The 17,882-nt window shown below is 47.7% G+C and overlaps 1 protein-coding gene across 2 annotated transcripts in view; it reads left to right on the forward strand.

Annotated features, from left to right (window-relative positions):
* The first annotated feature begins 7,841 nt into the window (after positions 1–7,841).
* RCC1L (RCC1 like) overlaps positions 7,842–17,882 on the forward strand; it is a 36,691-nt gene continuing 26,650 nt past the window's right edge. Inside the window, exons 1-3 of one of the 2 annotated variants that reach the window (XM_005549410.5) lie at positions 7,842–8,278; positions 13,017–13,146; positions 17,273–17,401. In XM_005549410.5, coding sequence (XP_005549467.2) covers positions 7,955–8,278; positions 13,017–13,146; positions 17,273–17,401 — 583 coding nt within the window. In that variant the 5' untranslated portion in view covers positions 7,842–7,954. The remainder of the gene's footprint in view (positions 8,279–13,016; positions 13,147–17,272; positions 17,402–17,882) is intronic. The other variant, XM_074034821.1, reaches the window with a different exon arrangement.

Genomic DNA, 17,882 nt, shown 5'->3' on the forward strand with positions numbered 1-17,882 from the left:
GAATGTACCACTGCACTCCAGCCTGGGCGACAGTGCAAAACTCGATCTCAAAAAAAAAAAAAAAAAAAAAAAAAGAATCAATTTAAGCTCCTTTTTTTTTTTTTTTTTTGAGACAGGGTCTCATTCTGTTGCTCAGGCTGGAATGCAGTGGCACAATCTTGGCTCACTGCAACCTCCACATCCTGGGCTCAAGCAATCCTCCCACCTCAGCCTCCTGAGTAGCTGGGACTATAGGCTAATTTTTGTATTTTTCTGTAGAGACAGGATTTTGCTATGCTGCCCAGGCTGGCCTCAAACTCCAGGGTTCAAGGTATCCACCTGCCTTGGCCTCCCAAAGTGCTGGGATTACGGGTGTGAGCCACCATGCCTGGCCAGGAATGTGTAATCAAAATAATTTGGAGACCACTGTCCTAAAAAATAGGCAGATTGTGTTCTCAGAAAATGGAAATAATTTATCTACAAGCAGAGAGTTGAATCCACTGAAGTAGATGACCAAAGCCAATCTTAACATGAGTAGTACCACGTTTCTTTTTTTTTTTTTTTTTTGAGTCAGAGTCTCTCTCTGTCACCCAGGCTGTAGCGCAGTAGCACAATCTTGGCTCACTGCAACCTCCTCCTCCCGGGTTCAAGTGATTCTCCTGCCTCAGCCTGCCAAGTAGCTGTGATTACAGGTGTGCCCCACCATGCCTGGCTAATTTTATTTGTATTTTTAGAAAAGACGGGGTTTCACCATGTTGGACAGGCTGGTCTTGAACTCCTGATCTCAAGTTGTCCACCCACCTCGGCCTCCCAAAGTGCGGGGATTGCAGGCAAAGCCACCACGGCGGGCCAGTAGGTACCACATTTCTGAATGGGAAGACTGAAGATTGTAAAATGTGATTTCTCCTAGTTAATTTCTCGCAGTGAGCCTATGAATTTAATGTAATTTCAATCAAAATCCCAGTGGAATTTTTAATGCAGTTTGTCAAGATGATTTTAAAATTTATATGAAAGTAAATGTTATGAATAGCAAACGCATTTTTGTAAAAGAATAGACAAGAACAAAGAAGACATTTGAATGAATAAAAATCAGAACATATTATAAAGTTGCAGCCGTTGAAACCTCATCACATTAGTATAAGAATAAAGCAGTAGAAATAGATAGTTTCCATAAAATTGACCTATGTATTTTTGGAAATTAACCATATGTTATAAATGGCATCTTGAATCTTCAGATAAAGTCCTTGCTAGCCAATAAATTATTTTGGACAATCTGATATGCCTTTGGTAAAACTATTAATAAGTGTGCTGCCTGGCATCATGCCATTCATAAAAGTCAACTCTAAACCTGAATGTAGCCAGCCGCGGTGGCTCATACCTGTAATCCCAGCACTTTGGGAGGCCAAGGTGGGCGAATCACAAGGTCAGGAGTTCAAGACCAGCCTGGCCAACATGGTGAAACCCCATCTCTACTAAAAATACAAAATATTAGCCAGGTGTGGTGGCGGGCGCCTGTAGTCCCAGCTACTCAGGAGGCTGAGGCATGAAAATTGCTTGAAGCCGGGCGTCAGAGGTTGCAGTGAGCCAAGATCATGCCATTGTACTCCAGCCTGGGTGACAGAGCAAGACTCTGTCTCAAAACAAACAAACGAAACCCTGAATGTAAAAAGTGAAAGTAGGTCAGCCACAGTGGCTCAGGCCTATAATCCCAACACTTCGGGTGGCCAAGGTGGGAGGATTGCTTGAGCCCAGGAGTTTGAGACCAGCCTGAACAACATGACGAAACCCTGTCTCTAAAAAAATACAAAAATTATCTTTATAATCATTGGGTAATAGACATTCTTCATTAACATGATACAGAAAACCAAAATGCTAATGAATAGGATTAATAACGCTGACTACATCATCAAGATAAAATTTTCTACAAGAGACAACATGAATTAAGTAAAAAGTGCTGGGTGCAGTGGCTCACACCTGTAATCCCAGCACTTTGGGAGGCCAAGGTGGGCAGATCACTTGAGGTCAGGAGTTTGAGACCAGCCCGGCCAACATGGTGAAACCCCGTCTCTACTAAAAATACAAAAAAAATTAGCTGGGCGTGGTGGCGGGCGCCTGTGAACCCAGCTACTTGGGAGGCTGAAGCAAGAGAATTGCTTGAACCTGGAAGGTGGAGGTTGCAGTGAACCGAGGTCGAGCCACTGCACTCTAGTCTGGGCAACAGAGTGAGACTCCATCTCAAAAAAAAAAAAAAAAAAAAAGTAAAAAGAGAAAATATTTAGATGGGTAACAAAGGGTTTTATGCAAATATATCAAGTACTCCTACAAAGTAATAAGGGACAAACGACCCAGTCTGGGCATGTTAGCTCATGCCTGTAATCCCAGCACTTCGGGAGGCTGAGGCAGGCAGATCACCTGAGGTCAGGAGTTGGAGACCAGCCTGGCTGACATGGTGAAACCCCGTCTCTGCTAAAAAATACAAAAATTAACCGGGTGTGGTGGTGCACACCTGCAGTCCCAGGTACTTGGGAGGCTGAGACATGAGAATCGCTTGAACCCATAAGGCGGAGGTTGTGGTGAGCCGAGATCGGCACTTCAGCCTGGGCTCTGGGCGACAGAGCGAGACTCCATCTCAAAAAAAAAAAAAAAAAAAAAGAGACACCCCAATAGAAATGTCACCAAGGATATGAGTAGATTTGCAGTTCTCAGTAGAGGAGACATGAAACTATAAGATGTTCAACTTTTCCAGAGATTACAGAAATATAAAGTAAATAAAAAATGAGATATGTTTCAGGTAGCAGACTGGCAAACATTTAAAAAGTGTGGGCTGGGCGTGGTGGCTCACGCCTGTAATCTCAGCACTTTGGGAGGCCGAGGCGTGCGGATCATGAGATCAGGAGATCGAGACCATCCTGGCTAACACGGTGAAACCCCATCTCTACTAAAAATACAAAAAATTAGCTGGGCATGGTGGCGGGCGCCTGTAGTCCCAGCTACTCGGGAGGCTGAGGCAGGAGAATGGCATGAACCCGGGAGGTGGAGCTTGCAGTGAGCTGAGATGGCGCCACTGCACTCCAGCCTGGGCGATAAGAGCAAGACTCTGTCTCAAAAATAAAAAAAAGTGTGGGCCGGGCACAGTGGCTTATGCCTATAATTCCAGCACTTTGGGAAGCTGAGTCAGGAGACTTGCTTGAGTCCAGGAGTTGGAGTCCAGCCTGAGCAACATAGAGAGACCCCCGTCTCTGCAAAAACTTTTTTAAATGTCCAGGTGTGGTGGGGCGTGCCTGTAGTCTTGTAGCTACTTGGGAGGCTGAGGTAGGAGGATCACGAGAGCTGGCGAGATTGAGTCTGCAGAGGCTGCAGTGAGCTACGATGGCACCACTGTACTCCAGCCTAGTTAACAGAGTGAGACCCTGTCTGGGAAAAAGAAAAAAAAGTCGTGTATCAGGTTTTTTGGGGGATATGTAAAAACAAATCCCACTCATAATATTGAAGCACAACTTATGAAAAACAAATGGAAAACATCTATTAACATTTTAAAAATTATTTTTATTTTTTGGTCATCTCTTAGAATATGTATAAATATGTACTTATTTATCATTATTTTTAAAATTTTTATTTTACTTTATTTATTTAATTTCTTTCTTTCTTTTTTTTTTTTGGAGACAGAGTCTGGTCTGTCACCCAGGCTGGAGTGCAGTGGTGCGATCTTGGCTCACTGCAAGCTCTGCCTCCCAGGTTCACACCATTCTCCTGCCTCAGCCTCCCAAGTAGCTTGGACTACAGGCGCCCGCCACCACACCCGGCTAATTTTTCTGTATTTTTTTTAGTAGAGACAGGGTTTCACCATGTTAGCCAGGATAGTCTTGATCTCCTGACCTTGTGATCTGCCCGCCTCAGCCTCCCAAATTGCTGGGATTACAGGCGTGAGACATCGCACCTGGCCTATTTTACTTTATTTTTTGAGATGGGAGTTTTGCTATGTTGCCCAGGCTGGTCTTCAACTCCTGGGCTCAAGCAATCCTCCTGCCTGGGCTTCCCAAGTAGCTACAGGCACACACCATCACACCAGGCCGATTAAAAAATTTTTTTTTAGGGACGGAGTTTCACTATTGCCCAGGCTGGTTTCAAACTCCTGGCCTCAAGCAATCCTCCAGCCTTGGCCTTCCAAAGTGTTGGGATTACAGATGTGAGCCATGACACCTGGCCAAAATTATGTTTTTTATATGGCAAGATGTATATGTGAGACTGTGGTTAAAGGAGCCTTTAGCCATACCCATATATAATGTTTTTAAATTTATTATTATTATTATTTGAGATGGAGTCTTGCTCTGTCGCCCAGGATGGAGTGCAGTGGCACAATCTTGGCTCACTGCAACCTCCACCTCCCAGGTTCAAGTGATTCTCCTGCCTCAGCCTCCCAAGTAGCTGAGATTACAGGCGCCCACCACCATGCCCAGCTAATTATTGCATTTTTAGTAGAGACGGGGTTTCACCATGTTGGCCGGGCTGGTCTTGAACTCCTGACGCAGGCTGATCTGCCCGCCTCAGCCTCCCAAAATATTGGGATTACAGACATGAGCCACTGCTTCCGACCAATTTATTATTATTTTTTTACAAGGAACTGCATGATGCATTAATTGTATAAAGTTAATAATAATACAAATTAAAACCTGTAAGGTTAGGCTGGGCACCATGGCTGATGCCTGTTATCCCAGCACTTTGGGAGGGCAAGGCTGGTAGATCACTTGAGGTCAAGAGTTCAAGACTACCCTGGCCAACACGGTGAAACCACGACTCTGCTGAAAATACAAAAATTAGCTGGGCGTGGTGGCAGGCCCCTGTAATTGCAGCTACTTGGGAGGCTGAGGCAGGAGAATCGCTTGAATACTGGAGGAGGAAGTTGCAGTGGGCCAAGCTAACGTAAGGTTAGCTACGTTCACTCTTTCCCAGACTAGAGAATTTCAGCTACATCAAACGTCAAAATAATTAGAATGCGTACAGGAAAATATCATCATAAGTGGTGAAGAAATTAGCTTGGCTAACATTTGCAGACATTTGGATACTCTGAGATAGCTGATAGTTTGACAGTAGTACCATCTTTTCCAAGCAAAAATTTGGACAGAAATGCAAGTATTTTCTAGCATAGAACTAGTCTATAAAACTAGTCAAGTTTTTTTCATTTTTGTTTGTTTGTTTTTGAGCCGGAGTCTCTCTCTGTCACCCAGGCTGGAGAGCAGTGGCGCAATCTCGGCTCATCGCAACCTCTGCTCCTGGGTTCAAGCATTTCTCGTGCCTCAGCCTTCTGTGTACCTAGGATTAAAGGCACCTGCCACCACGCCCAGCTAATTTTTTTTAGTAGAGATAGTATTTTTAGTAGAGATAGCATTTCATCATGCTGGCCAGGCTGGTCTTGAATTCCTGACCTCAGGTGAGCTACCTGCCTCGGTTTCCCAAAGTGCTGGGATTAGAGGCGTGAGCCACTGTGCTCAGCCAGAAAAGCAAGTATTTTCTAGCATACAACCAGTCTTCAAAACCAACCAAGTTTTGATAGCAAAATAGAAAAGCCCAGTTGTGGCTACAAATCCAGCTCTTTATTGGCCAAATAGACATTTAGGATGTTTTATCCGGTCTTAAGAGACAGAATTGGTGGGTAAGTATTGCCACCCCGTGGCTGTCGTTCACATTGCAGTTTGTCCTTTGTCTTCAAAATACTAAACCAAGGCTTATGTCCTTTGGATATCCCTTAATAGTAAAATGTTTTAGAAATTTGAGAGACTCACATAGGGTTATTAAAATATTGACAAATTAAAAAAAATTAAAACCTACTATCCTATCATCATTATGCGTTTGTAAAAGGCCAGACGTTGGGCCAGGCGCAGTGGCTCACACCTGTAATTCCAGCACTTATGGAGGCCAAGGTAGGTGGATCACCTGAGGTCAGAAGATGGATCACCTGAGGTCAGGAGTTCGAGACCAGCCTGGCCAATATGGTGAAACCCTGTCTCTACTAAAAATACAAAAAGTAGCCAGGCAGGGTGGTGGGTGCCTGTAATCCTAGCTATTCAGGAGGCTGAGGTAGGAGAATCACTTAGAACCCACGAAGCAGAGGTTGAAGTGAGCTGAGAATGCGCCACTGCACTCAAGCCTGGGTGATAGAGACTCTGTCTCAAAAACAAACAAAAAAACAGATGGCACACTTGACACAGCAGCTATGAGTTGGACCATGCACTTAATGCACTCACCTAAATGTATGGTGGTCCTGTTCCCTACCACAATCCATCTTTTTTTTTTTTTTTTTTTTTGAGATGGAGCCTGGCTCTGTCGCCAGGCTGGAGTGCAGTGGCACGATCTCGGCTCACTGCAAGCTCCGCCTCCCGGGTTCAAGCGATTCTCTTGCCTCAGCCTCCCACATAGCTGGGACTACAGGTGCATGCCACCATGCCCAGCTAATTTTTGCATTTTTAGTAGAGACAGGGTTTCACCATGTTGGACAGGATGGTCTCCATCTCTTGACCTCGTGATCTACCTACCTCGGCCTCCCAAAGTGCTGGGATTACAGGCGTGAGCCACTGTGCCTGGCCAATCCATCATTTTTTTAGGAGCCAAACAGGTGAACTCAATGGAGAGCCACCCATTGGATAGGAATCACCACCCCTCTGAATCCTTTATATCTTTGAAGGTGGCACTAGCGTCTACAATTCCATGTGGCAAACAGTGTGGGTTCTGATTGAATACTGGTTGGGTCGAGACAGGGTAAGGGGACCAATGTGAGCGGCTAAGTGTATCTATCCCAAATGTGTCCTTGGGTGCCAGGGAACTTACTACCAGGTGGGTCCATGGACACATTTATTTTTACTTTTATATTTACATTTAATTTAATTTAATTTAATTTTTTTTTTTTTTTCAGAGACAGGGTCTCACTCTGTTGTGCTGGCTGGAGTGCAGTGGTGCAATCATGACTCACTGCAGCCTCAAACTCCTGGGCTTAAGCCATCCTCCTGCCTCAGTCTCCCAAGGAGCTGGCACCACAGGTGCACACCATCACGCCGAGCTAATTTTTAAATTTTTTTGTAGAGAAAGGGTCCACTATGTTGCTCAGGCTGGTCTCGAACTCTCAAGTGATTCTCCCACCTTTGTCTTCCAAATTGCTGGAAGACTTGGTCCGCCGCAGAGAAGAGATTTCATAGCCAGGCAGACTGGTGGTTTCAGTGCCTTCATGAATTTTACTCCCTGTAGTAAGAGGCTTTCCATGAGCAGTCTTGCAGTCACCACATTTTATCAGTGGGTGTTCCCCAGTCACCTTCCATAAAACAGGCCTGCACAGGCCGGGGGCGGTGGTTCATGCCTGTAATCCCAGCACTTTGGGAGGCCGAGGTGGGTGGATCACTGGAGGTCAGGAGTTCAAGACCAGCCTGGCCAGCATCGTGAAACCCTGTCTCTACTAAAAATACAAAAATTAGCCGGGCGTGGTGGCGTACGCCTGTGGTCCCAGCTACTCGGGAGGCTGGGACACGAGATTCACTTGAACCCGGGAGGGGGAGGTTGCAGTGAGCTGTCTGTCTAAAGGTGAGTAATAGGTTTGAGGGGACCTGGGCAGGGGAAGCGAAGGCAGCAGGGAATCGCCCACTCCAGCTCGCTGTGGCTGGAGGACGGCCTGGGGCGGCGTGGGAGCAGACGGGAGCGCGGACGGCTGCAGCAAGGCCAGGTGAGAAATGTCGAGGGGCAATAGCAAGGGAGCAAAACAAGACACGGAGTTTTCCTAAGGCACAAGAATCCTAATCCCGCCCCTAACCCCGCCCCTCATTATCGCCCCGCCCCTCCAAGCCCAGCCACGCCCCCCTGAGCCTTGGGCTGCCGTCAGCGCCTTTGCCTTCAACCAGGAGTAAAGGTGGCCGCAACCTCTTCCGCCGAGGCGTGGTGTCAAGGGTCACACAAGATGGCGGTGCCCAAAGGCTGCTGAGGCGTGGAGCGGAGGATGGCGCTGGTGGCGTTGGTGGCTGGGGCCCGGCTGGGGCGGCGGCTGAGCGGCCCGGGGCTGGGGCGAGGGCACTGGACGGCGGCCAGGCGCTTGCGGAGCCGGCGCGAAGCGGCAGAAGCCGAGGCCGAGGTGCCCGTGTTCCAATACGTGGGCGAGCGCGCTGTCCGCGCCGATCGCGTCTTCGTGTGGGGCTTCAGCTTCTCCGGGGCGCTGGGCGTGCCCACCTTTGTGGTGCCCAGCTCCGGCCCCGGGCCCCGCGCCGGCGCCCGGCAGCGCCGCAGGATCCAGCCCGTGCCCTATCGCCTGGAGTTGGACCAAAAGGTGCGGGCCGCGGCTTCCTCCCTCCCTTCCTCTCTTGCGCTCTCCCGGCCTCCGTCGACCGTATTCGGCTCTCTTCAAGAAGCTGGCTCTTCTGGGTGGCCAGACTTCGGGGAGGACGACTCTCGAGCTGGCTGCAAGCCCGGGAGGGGAAGGCGTTAGGAGTGGCCATCAACATTTATTGGGTGGCAGTGCCAAATGTTGTGCCGGGTCGTGTCATTCTCTTAGGACGCACTGAGTCGACAATTGTTATCCCCAATTACAGGGGAGGAAGGAGAGGCCCAGAGAGGTTGAGGCCCGAGGCCCCACCGCTGCTAGCTGTTTATATGCGGTGGGATTCTCACTCAGGCCAGCGTGACTGCAGGAGTTCTGATGTTAGGAAAGCAAAATTCGAAAGTCCATTGAAAATGTATACCAGCTGAGGTGTTTCAATGAACAACTCAGAAAGGGGATTTTTTTTTTTTTAATTTAATTTTTAGAGACAGGGGCTCCCTTTGTCACTCAGTCTGGAGTGCAGTGGTGTCATAGCTCATTGCAGCCTCGACCTCCCGGGCTCAAGAGATCCTCCTGCCTCAGCCTCCCATGTAGCTGGGAATACAGGTGTGCGCCAACATGCCGGGCTAATTTTTAATTTTTTTGGTAGAGATGGGTCTTGCTATTTTGCCCAGGCTGGTCTCGAACTCCTGAGCTCAAGTGATTCTCCCACCTCAACCTCCCAAAGTGCTGGGATTATAGGTATGAGCCACTGCACCTGGCCTTTTTTTCTTTGTTTCTTAGACTGGCCAATCTCAGTTGGCCTATTTTCAAGTTCACTGATTGTGATTCTTTCTTTTGCCTGCTCACATCTGCCGTAAAGCTCATTTAGTAATTTTGAGTTTTTTTTGAAACAGGGTCTCACTCTGTCACTGGGGCTGGAGTACGGTGGCTTGATCTCTGTTCATTGCAACCTCTGCCTCCTGGGCTCAAGTGATCCTCCCACCTCAGCTTCCTGAGTAACTGGGATTGCAGGCGCATGCCACCACACCTGGCTAATTTTAAATTTTTTTTAGAGATGTGGGGCGGGGAGGGGGGCGCGTCTCATTATGTTGCCCAGGCTGGTCTTGAACTCCTGGCCTCAAGTGATTCTTCTGCTTTAGCCTCCCAAAGTGCTGGGATTACAGGCATGAGCCACACTGCCTGGCTGACTTTGCTCTTTTCTGTGTTTCTGAATGCATGGCCAGGGGCTGTCTCCTGCCTCCCACATAGATTGTTTTGGTGGTACTGGAGCCATTCCAGAGGTGTAGGGGGGCTCTAGGAGGCCAGAGAACTGGAGGTTTTTTTGACTAGCACAATTATGCAGGCCTATATATTGTATTCCAAATGCATATTACAAGGGAAAATATCACTCTTGGATGACTTGATTAAACAAGGTGTCAACACGTCAAATTTAAAGAAATATTTAGCTAGCTTTCTTCAAGAAATGCTGGAATGAAAAAAAAGAGTTCCCAGCGTTTGTTCATGATTAGTGCTGAAGTGGCGTTTTCCAGCAGGCATTTTGGTATGGGTTTACCACTGATCGTGTTAGGATTAGGTTAGATTTACATATGGTCCCTGAGAGACACTACAGAGGCGTCTGATCAACTGTAAACAGCCAAGAGGTAGTAGGGGATGGTTAGTGTGACCATATAATTTGTCATCCAATTTGAGAGTGAACATTGGGACATTGGCTGTAAACCAGGACTGCCCCAGGCCAACTGGGAATATGGTCACTCTGGGTGGTATGGAAAGAGGGTTTATTTTATTTATTTATTATTATTTTTTTTTATTTGAGATGGAGTCTCACTCTCTCGCCCAGGCTGGAGTGCAGTGACATGATCTCTGCTCACTGCAACCTCCACCTCCTGGGTTCAAGAGATCCTCCTGCCTCAGCCTCCTGTGTAGCTGGGATTCCAGGTGCCTGCCACCTCGCCCAGCAAATTTTTGTATTCTTAGTAGAGATGGGGTTTCGCCTTGTTAGCTAGGCTGGTCTTGAACTGAACTCAGGCGATCCGCCCGCCTCGGCTTCCCAAAGTGCTGGGATTACAGGCGTGAGCTACTGTGCCCGGCCAAAAGAGGGTTGATTTTAAAATCAAACCATCTTTGGTCTGTATCCAACCCCACTGGAAGCCCCGGTTTTCTCATCGGGTCAGTGAAGGCGAGGATTGATGAGAGTGTAGTTAAAACACCCACCAAAGACCTTGGGGTTGTCACTGTGTTAAATTCACAGTAGCTGTAGTACTGAGTTTTCCTTTTCATGGTAGTAGCCCGAGAATGTAACGGTGTAGTGTCAGGGTGAAAAGCATGTAGTCAAGTTACTCAACCTCTAGGAACTAAACTTTCTCATCTGCCTTATACTACTGCTGCTAACAGCAGTAAGAAATAGAACATAGAAAAACAGAAAAAGCAATTACAAAAAAAACCCTAAACGACAACAAAAATGAAACGTAAAATATAGGCTAAAATATAGGCCAGGTGTGGTGGCTCATGCCTGTAATTCCAGCACTTTGGGAGGCCAAGGTGGGAGGATCATTTGAGCCCAAGAGTTTGAGACCAGCCTGGGTAACATAGAACCCTATCTCTCTCTCTCTATATATATATGTATATATGTGTATATATATGTGTGTATATGCAGATATACATATATACACGTGTATATACGCACATATATACATGTGTATATACACCTATATGTGTATATATGTATATATATACCTATGTATGTATGTGTGTATATATACACCTATATGTATGTATGTGTATATATAGCTTTTTTTTTTTTTTTTTTTTTTTTTTATCTGGCTCTGTTGCCCAGGCTGGAGTGCAGTAGCATGATCACGGGTCACCACAGCCTCGATCTCCTGGGTTCAAGTGATCCTCCTGCTTCAGCCTCCCGTGTAGCTGGGACCATAGGCATATGCCGCCACGCTCAGCCTAAATTTTGATTTTTGCATAGAGACAGGTTGTCACTTTGTTGCCCAGGCTCAAAATATAGCTCTTACATTGAGTTGGGTACTGTTCCCTATAAGGGCTTTAGCTGTGTTAACTCGTTTAGTCTTCACAATAGTTCAATGAGAGAGATGGTACTATCTTCACTTTTTAGAGAAGGAGAACAGATACAGAGAGAGAAAGTAATCTACTTCAGGGCACACAGTTGGTAAGGATGGAGCCAGGATTCAGTCTAAGGAGATCTTTCAACTTACCTACCATGGTAAGAGACGGTGGTGGTTTTGTTTTTTTGTTTGTTTATGAGACAGAGTCTTACTCTGTCACCCAGGCTGGAGTGCAGTGGCACCATCTTGACTCACTGCAACCTCTGCCTCCTGGCTTCAAGCAATTCTCCGGCCTCAGCCTCCCGAATACCTGAGATTACAGGCACACACCGCCATGCCTAGCTAATTTTTGTATTTTTTTTTTTTTTCCGAGACAGAGTCTGTCTCTGTCGCCCAGGCTGGAGTGCAGTGGCGCGATCTCGGCTCACTGCAAGCTCCGTCTCCCAGGTTCATGCCATTCTCCGACCTCAGCCTCCTGAGTAGCTGGGACTACAGGTACCCGCCACTGCGCCCAGCTAATTTTTTTCTGTATTTTTAGTAGAGACAGGGTTTCACTATAGTCTCGATCTCCTGACCTTGTGATCCTCCCGCCTCGGCCTCCCAGAGTGCTGGGATTACAGGCGTGAGCCACCGTGCCTGGCCAATTTTTGTATTTTTAGTAGAGAGGGGGTTTCACCATGTTGGCCAAAGCGAGTCTCGAACTCCTGACCTCAAGTGATCTGCCTGCCTTGGCCTCCCAAAGTGCTGGGATTACAGTTGTGAGCCACTGTACTCGGCTGCTAGAGAGTGTCTTGGTTTTGGTGAATGGGGATGGTAATACCTAGTGGTGAGCTGATATTTACCACTATATTTATTGTCTACATGTAAATCACCCTTCATAGAGTGATTATAAAGATTAAATGAGATAATACTTATCAAACATATAGTAAATGCTCAATAAATGCTAGTTGCTGTCTTAATAATATGTGTTCTGCCAGGCGCGGTGGCTCAAGCCTGTAATCCCAGCACTTTGGGAGGCCGAGACGGGCGGATCACGAGGTCAGGAGATCGAGACCATCCTGGCTAATATGGTGAAACCCCGTCTCTACTAAAAAATACAAAAAAACTAGCCGGGCGAGGTGGTGGGCGCCCGTAGTCCCAGCTACTCGGGAGGCTGAGGCAGGAGAATGGCGTAAACCCGGGAGGCGGAGCTTGCAGTGAGCTGAGATCCGGCCACTGCACTCCAGCCTGGGCGACAAAGCGAGACTCCGTCTCAAAAATAATAATAATAATAATATGTGTTCTTAGGCCAGGCACAGTAGCTGTTTCCTGTAGTCCTAGCACCTTGGGAGACCAAGGTGGACAGATCACTTGAGGCCAGGAGTTCGAGACCAGCTGGGCCAACATGGTGAAACTCTGTCTCTACTAAAAATACAGAAGTTAGCTAGATGTGGTGCACACACCTGCAGTCCCAGCTACATGGGAGGCCTGAACTTGGGAAATGTAGATTCCAGTGAGCCAAGATCCCGCCGCTGCACTCAGCCTAGGCAACAGAGTGAAACTGTCTCAAAAAAAAAAAACCAAAAAACCCCAAAATAGTCTGTGTTCTTGGATTTGATAAATAACCTGTCACTTATTACTGAGCAAACTTGACATTACAAATCAGTTCATGCTTTGTGGGAACTGCTTTTCAGATTTCGTCTGCTGCTTGTGGCTATGGATTCACACTGCTGTCCTCTAAGACCACAGATATTACGAAAGTCTGGGGGATGGGACTCAACAAAGATTCTCAGCTTGGATTTCACAGGAGCCGGAAAGATAAAAGTGAGCATCCCTACCTTGTCTCCTCTCTGCCGGGATTGGTCTGAGAAAGCTCTTTTTTTTTTTTTTTTTGAGACAGAGTATCGCTCTGTTGCCAGGCTAGAGTGCAGTGGCAAGATCCTGGCTCAGTGCAACCTCCATCTCCCAGGTTGAAGTGATTCTCCTGCCTCAGCCTCCCGAGTAGCTGGGATTACAGGCTCACACCATTACGGCTGGCTAATTTTTATATTTTTAGTAGAGATGGGGTTTTACTATGTTGACCAGGCTGGTCTCGAACTCCTGACCTCAGGTGATCCACCCTCCTCGGCCTCCTAAAGTGCTGTGATTACAGGCGTGAGCCACAGCACCCAGCCCTTCCTTTGGTGTTCAAGAACATGGTTTCATAAACCAAACCATAGCAAAAAAAATAGACAAAGACCTAAAGGGATGTTGTTTGAAACCATCTGGGCTAGATTATTTTTTAGCCTCTTTGGTATCAATGTTGAACCATCAGGCAAAGGGCAAGCACCTGGCCTTTGCAGATAAGTAAAGATGTTCTTTTGTGGCCTAAAAGAGATGACCTTTTTCTTCCTAGCTTGGAGACAGGCAGGCTGAAGTACTCTGCAGTGCCTAGAATATGTTTTTGGGGGGAAAAGGCAGTGAAATCGTTAACATGGAGGCTTTAGTCCAAATGTTTGAGCCTTGGACTGTAAAAATGTTAGAAATAACTTATAATGGCATTTTAAAAAGTAGACATTAGCCCGGCTAGGCGTGGTGGCTCACGCCTGTAATCCCAGCACTTTGGGAAGCCGAGGAGAGCGGATCACTTGAGGCCAGGAGTTTGAGACCAGCCTGGCCAACATAGTGAAACCCCATCTCTACTAAAAATATAAAAAATTAGCCAGGCATGGTGGCATGCGCCTATATAGTCCCAGTTACTTTGGAGACTGAGGCACGAGAATCTCTTGAACCCGGGAGGTGGAGGTTGCAGTGAGTCGAGATCATGCCACTACACTCCACCCTGGGTGACAGAGTGAGACTGTCTGAAACAAACAAACAAACAGACAAACAGAAAAGTAGAAATTAACTAAAAATTACTATGAGAGCAGTAAGAAATATTTCCTAGGCCAGGCACAGGGGCTCACGCCTGTAATCCCAGCACTTTGGGAAGCCGAGGTGGAAGGGATTGCTTGAGACCTGGAGTTCCAGACCACTCTGGGTAACATAGCGAGACCCTGTCTCTAAAAAAAAAAAATGAAGAAGAATTAGCTGAGCATGGTGGCATGCACCTATAATCCTGGTACTCCAGAGGCTGAGGTGGGAGGATTGCTTGAGCCCAGGAGTTTGAGGCTGCAGTGAGTGGTGACTGCGCCACTGCACTCCAGCCTGCGCAACAGAGCAAGAGCGTGTCTCTTAAAAAAAAGGAAAAAAGAGGCCAGACGTGGTGGCTCATGCTTATAATCCCAGCACTTTGGGAGGCCGAGGCGGGTGGATCACGAGGCCAGGAGATCGAGACCATCCTGGCTAACACGGTGAAACCCCATCTCTACTAAAAAATACAAAAAAAATTAGCCGGGCGAGGTGGCGGGTGCCTGTAGTCCCAGCTACTTGGGAGGCTGAGGCAGGAGAGAGGTGGTGCTTGCAGTGAGCTGAGATCCGGCCACTGCACTCCAACCTGGGGCACAGAGCCAGACTCCATCTCAAAAAAAAAAAAAAAAAAAAGGAAAAAAGAAAGAGTTCCTAAAATAGGGAGGAAATTACCCAGAAATACATACTGGACAAACCTCTCATTTTTATTTTTTACTGTTCCCTTGTTCACAGACAAATACATTTTTACATAATTTTAATCGTAGCATATATTTTGTTTTCTGTCTTTTTTCATTTATTTTATATCAGATGTCTTCTTTTTTTGAGATGGAGTCTTGCTCTCGCCCAGGCTGGAGTGCAGTGGCATGATCTTGGCTCACTGTAACCTCCACCTCCCTGGTTCAGGTGATTCTCCTGCCTCAGCCTCCTAAGTAGCTGATACTACAGGCACCCGCCATCACACCTGGCTAATTTTTGGATTTTAGTAGAGACGGGGGTTTCACCATTTTGGCCAGGTTGGTCTCGAACTCCTGACCTCAAGTGATACGCCTGCCTTGGCCTCCCAAAGTGCTGGGATTATAGGTGTGAGCCACCATGCCTGATCTATGTATCAGATGTCTTTTATAAGTCAGTATTGAAGTCTTTATTAGCTGTAAGATGTTACATTACATTTTTTTTTGAGTCAGAGTTTCACTCTTGTTGCCCAGGCTGGAGTGCAGTGGCGTGATCTCAGCTCACTGCAGCCTCCTCCTCCTGTGTTTAAGCAATTCTCTTGCCTCAGCTTCCGAGTAGCTGGGATTACAGGCATGTGCTACCACACCCGGCTAATTTTGTATTTTTAGTAGAGACAGGGTTTCTCCATGTTGGTCAGGCTGGTCTCAAGCTCCCGACCTCAGGTGATCTGCCTACCTTGGCCTCCCAAAGTGCTGGGATTACAGGTGTGAGCCACTGTGCCCGGCCTGTGTTACATTTTTTATACCTTTTATCCAGAGCAATTTTAGACATACAGAAATGTACAGAGGCCGGGCGCGGTGGCTCACACGTGTAATCCCAGCACTTTGGGAGACCGAGGCGGGTGGATCACGAGGTCAGGAGTTCAAGACCAGCCTGGCCAAGATGGTGAAACCCCCGTCTCTACTAAAAATACAAAAAAATTAGCCAGGCGTGGTGGCAGGCACCTGTAATCCCAGCTACTCTGGAGGCTGAGGCAGAGAACTGCTTAAACCTGGAGGGGCGGAGGTTGCAGTGAGCCGAGATGGCGCCACTGCACTCCAGCCTGGGTGACAGAGCGAGACTCAGTCTCAGAAAAAAAAAAAAGTGTACAGAGTAGTATGATGTAGCATCACCAGCTTCAGGCGTCATCAACTCATGCCAGTCTTGTTTTCTTCGTTTTTCCCACCTTCCCCCTCAGTAAATTTGAAGCAAATTCCAACAGTTTAATTTTTTTTGGGGGGTGGGGGCCAGGGTTTTGCCCTGTCACCCATGCTAGAGTGCAGTGTCATGATCACTGCTCACTGCAGCCTTAACCTCCCTGGCCCAAGTGATCCTCGCACCTCAGCCTCCCAAGTAGCTGAAAGTGATCCTCCCAACTCAGCCTCCCAAGTAGCTGGGACCGTAGGCATGCACCATAATGCTCGGCTGATTTCTGTACTTTTGTGTGTGTGTGTGTGTGTGTGTGTGTGTGTGTGTATATATATATATATATGTATAGTTTTAAACTGTGTCTTGCTCTGTCTCCCAGGCTGGAGTGCAGTGGTGCAATCTTGGCTCACTGGCAACCTCTGCCTCCTGGGTTTGAGCGATTCTCCTGCCTGAGCCTCCTGAGTAGCTGGGACTACAGGTGCCCACCATAATGTCTGGCTAATTTTGTATTTTTAGTAGAGATGGGGGTTCCACCATGTTGGCCAGGTTGGTCTCGAACTCCTGACCTCTGGTGATCCGCCCGCCTTGACCTCCCTCCCGTGCTGGAATTACAGGCATGAGCCACTGTACCCAGCCAAGATTTCTTTAATAAGAAGACCAAGTATGCTTCCCCACCCCCCACTCCCCCCACCACCCGCATGAAGTCTTGGCTCTTTTTCCCCAGGCTGGAGTGCAGTGGCGCCATCTCGGCTCACTGCAACGTCCACCTCCTGGGTTCAAGCAATTCTCCTGCCTCAGCCTCCCAAGTAGCTGGGACTACAGGCACCCGCCACCACGCCCGGCTAATTTTTGTATTTTAAGTAGAGACAGGGTTTCACCATTTTGGCCAGGCTGGTCTCGAGCTCCTGACCTCAGGTGATCCGCCTCCCTCGGCCTCCCAAAGTGCTGAGATTACAGGCATGAGCCACTGCGCCTGGCCAGAAGACCAAGTATGCTTTTCTGGAACCTGCTTTGTGTAACTCCCATGGCATGAGCTGGGAGTTGGGCTTCTGGTCCTCGCTCTGCCCGTAACTTACCTGCCTTGATGAGTCTTTCCTACCTCCGACTCTCTTTTTTCCAGTGTAGTAGTGTGGAGTTGGACAGTGTGATTCCCAGTGTTAGCAATGCATGCCTCTCAATCGGTGTCCTGTGTCTTTTCCAGCGAGGGGCTATGAGTATGTGTTGGAGCCCTCACCCGTCTCCCTGCCTCTGGACAGACCTCAGGAGACACGGGTGCTGCAGGTCTCCTGCGGCCGAGCTCACTCTCTTGTGTTGACTGACAGGGAAGGAGGTGAGTTACCCTGCTGAAGGGTGGTGGAGGAGTGTGGGGACCATTTCACTATGAACTGGAGCCTCAGATCAGCCTGAGTGGCTTGTTCGATTGAACCACATCTAATGAGTGAACTGTGGCGTTTCCTGAGCAGATCGGTGGGATTGCTCAAGACAGCTGGGCACAGCTTGTTGATTCTTATGTGGTCCGCTCTCTGGTTCTTGGAAAATCGTATGTATTTATAAATATAACTGCACACAAGGCAGCCTGATCCATTTGCTGTGAAGTCACTGAACTGGGTGGTGTGTAGAGGTGGCTTTTTCTATTTTTTCTTTTTTTTTTTTGAAACAGTCTCGCTCTGCTGCCCAGGCTGGAGAGCAGTGGCATGATCTTGGCTCACTGCAACCTCTGCCTCCCGGGTTCAAGTGATTCTCCAGCCTCAGCCTCCCGAGTAGCTGGGATTACAGGTGGCCGCCACCACGCCCAACTAATTTTGGTATTT

Source organism: Macaca fascicularis, chromosome 3 (genome assembly GCF_037993035.2).
Source record: "Macaca fascicularis isolate 582-1 chromosome 3, T2T-MFA8v1.1".
NCBI classification, from domain to species: domain Eukaryota; kingdom Metazoa; phylum Chordata; class Mammalia; order Primates; family Cercopithecidae; genus Macaca; species Macaca fascicularis.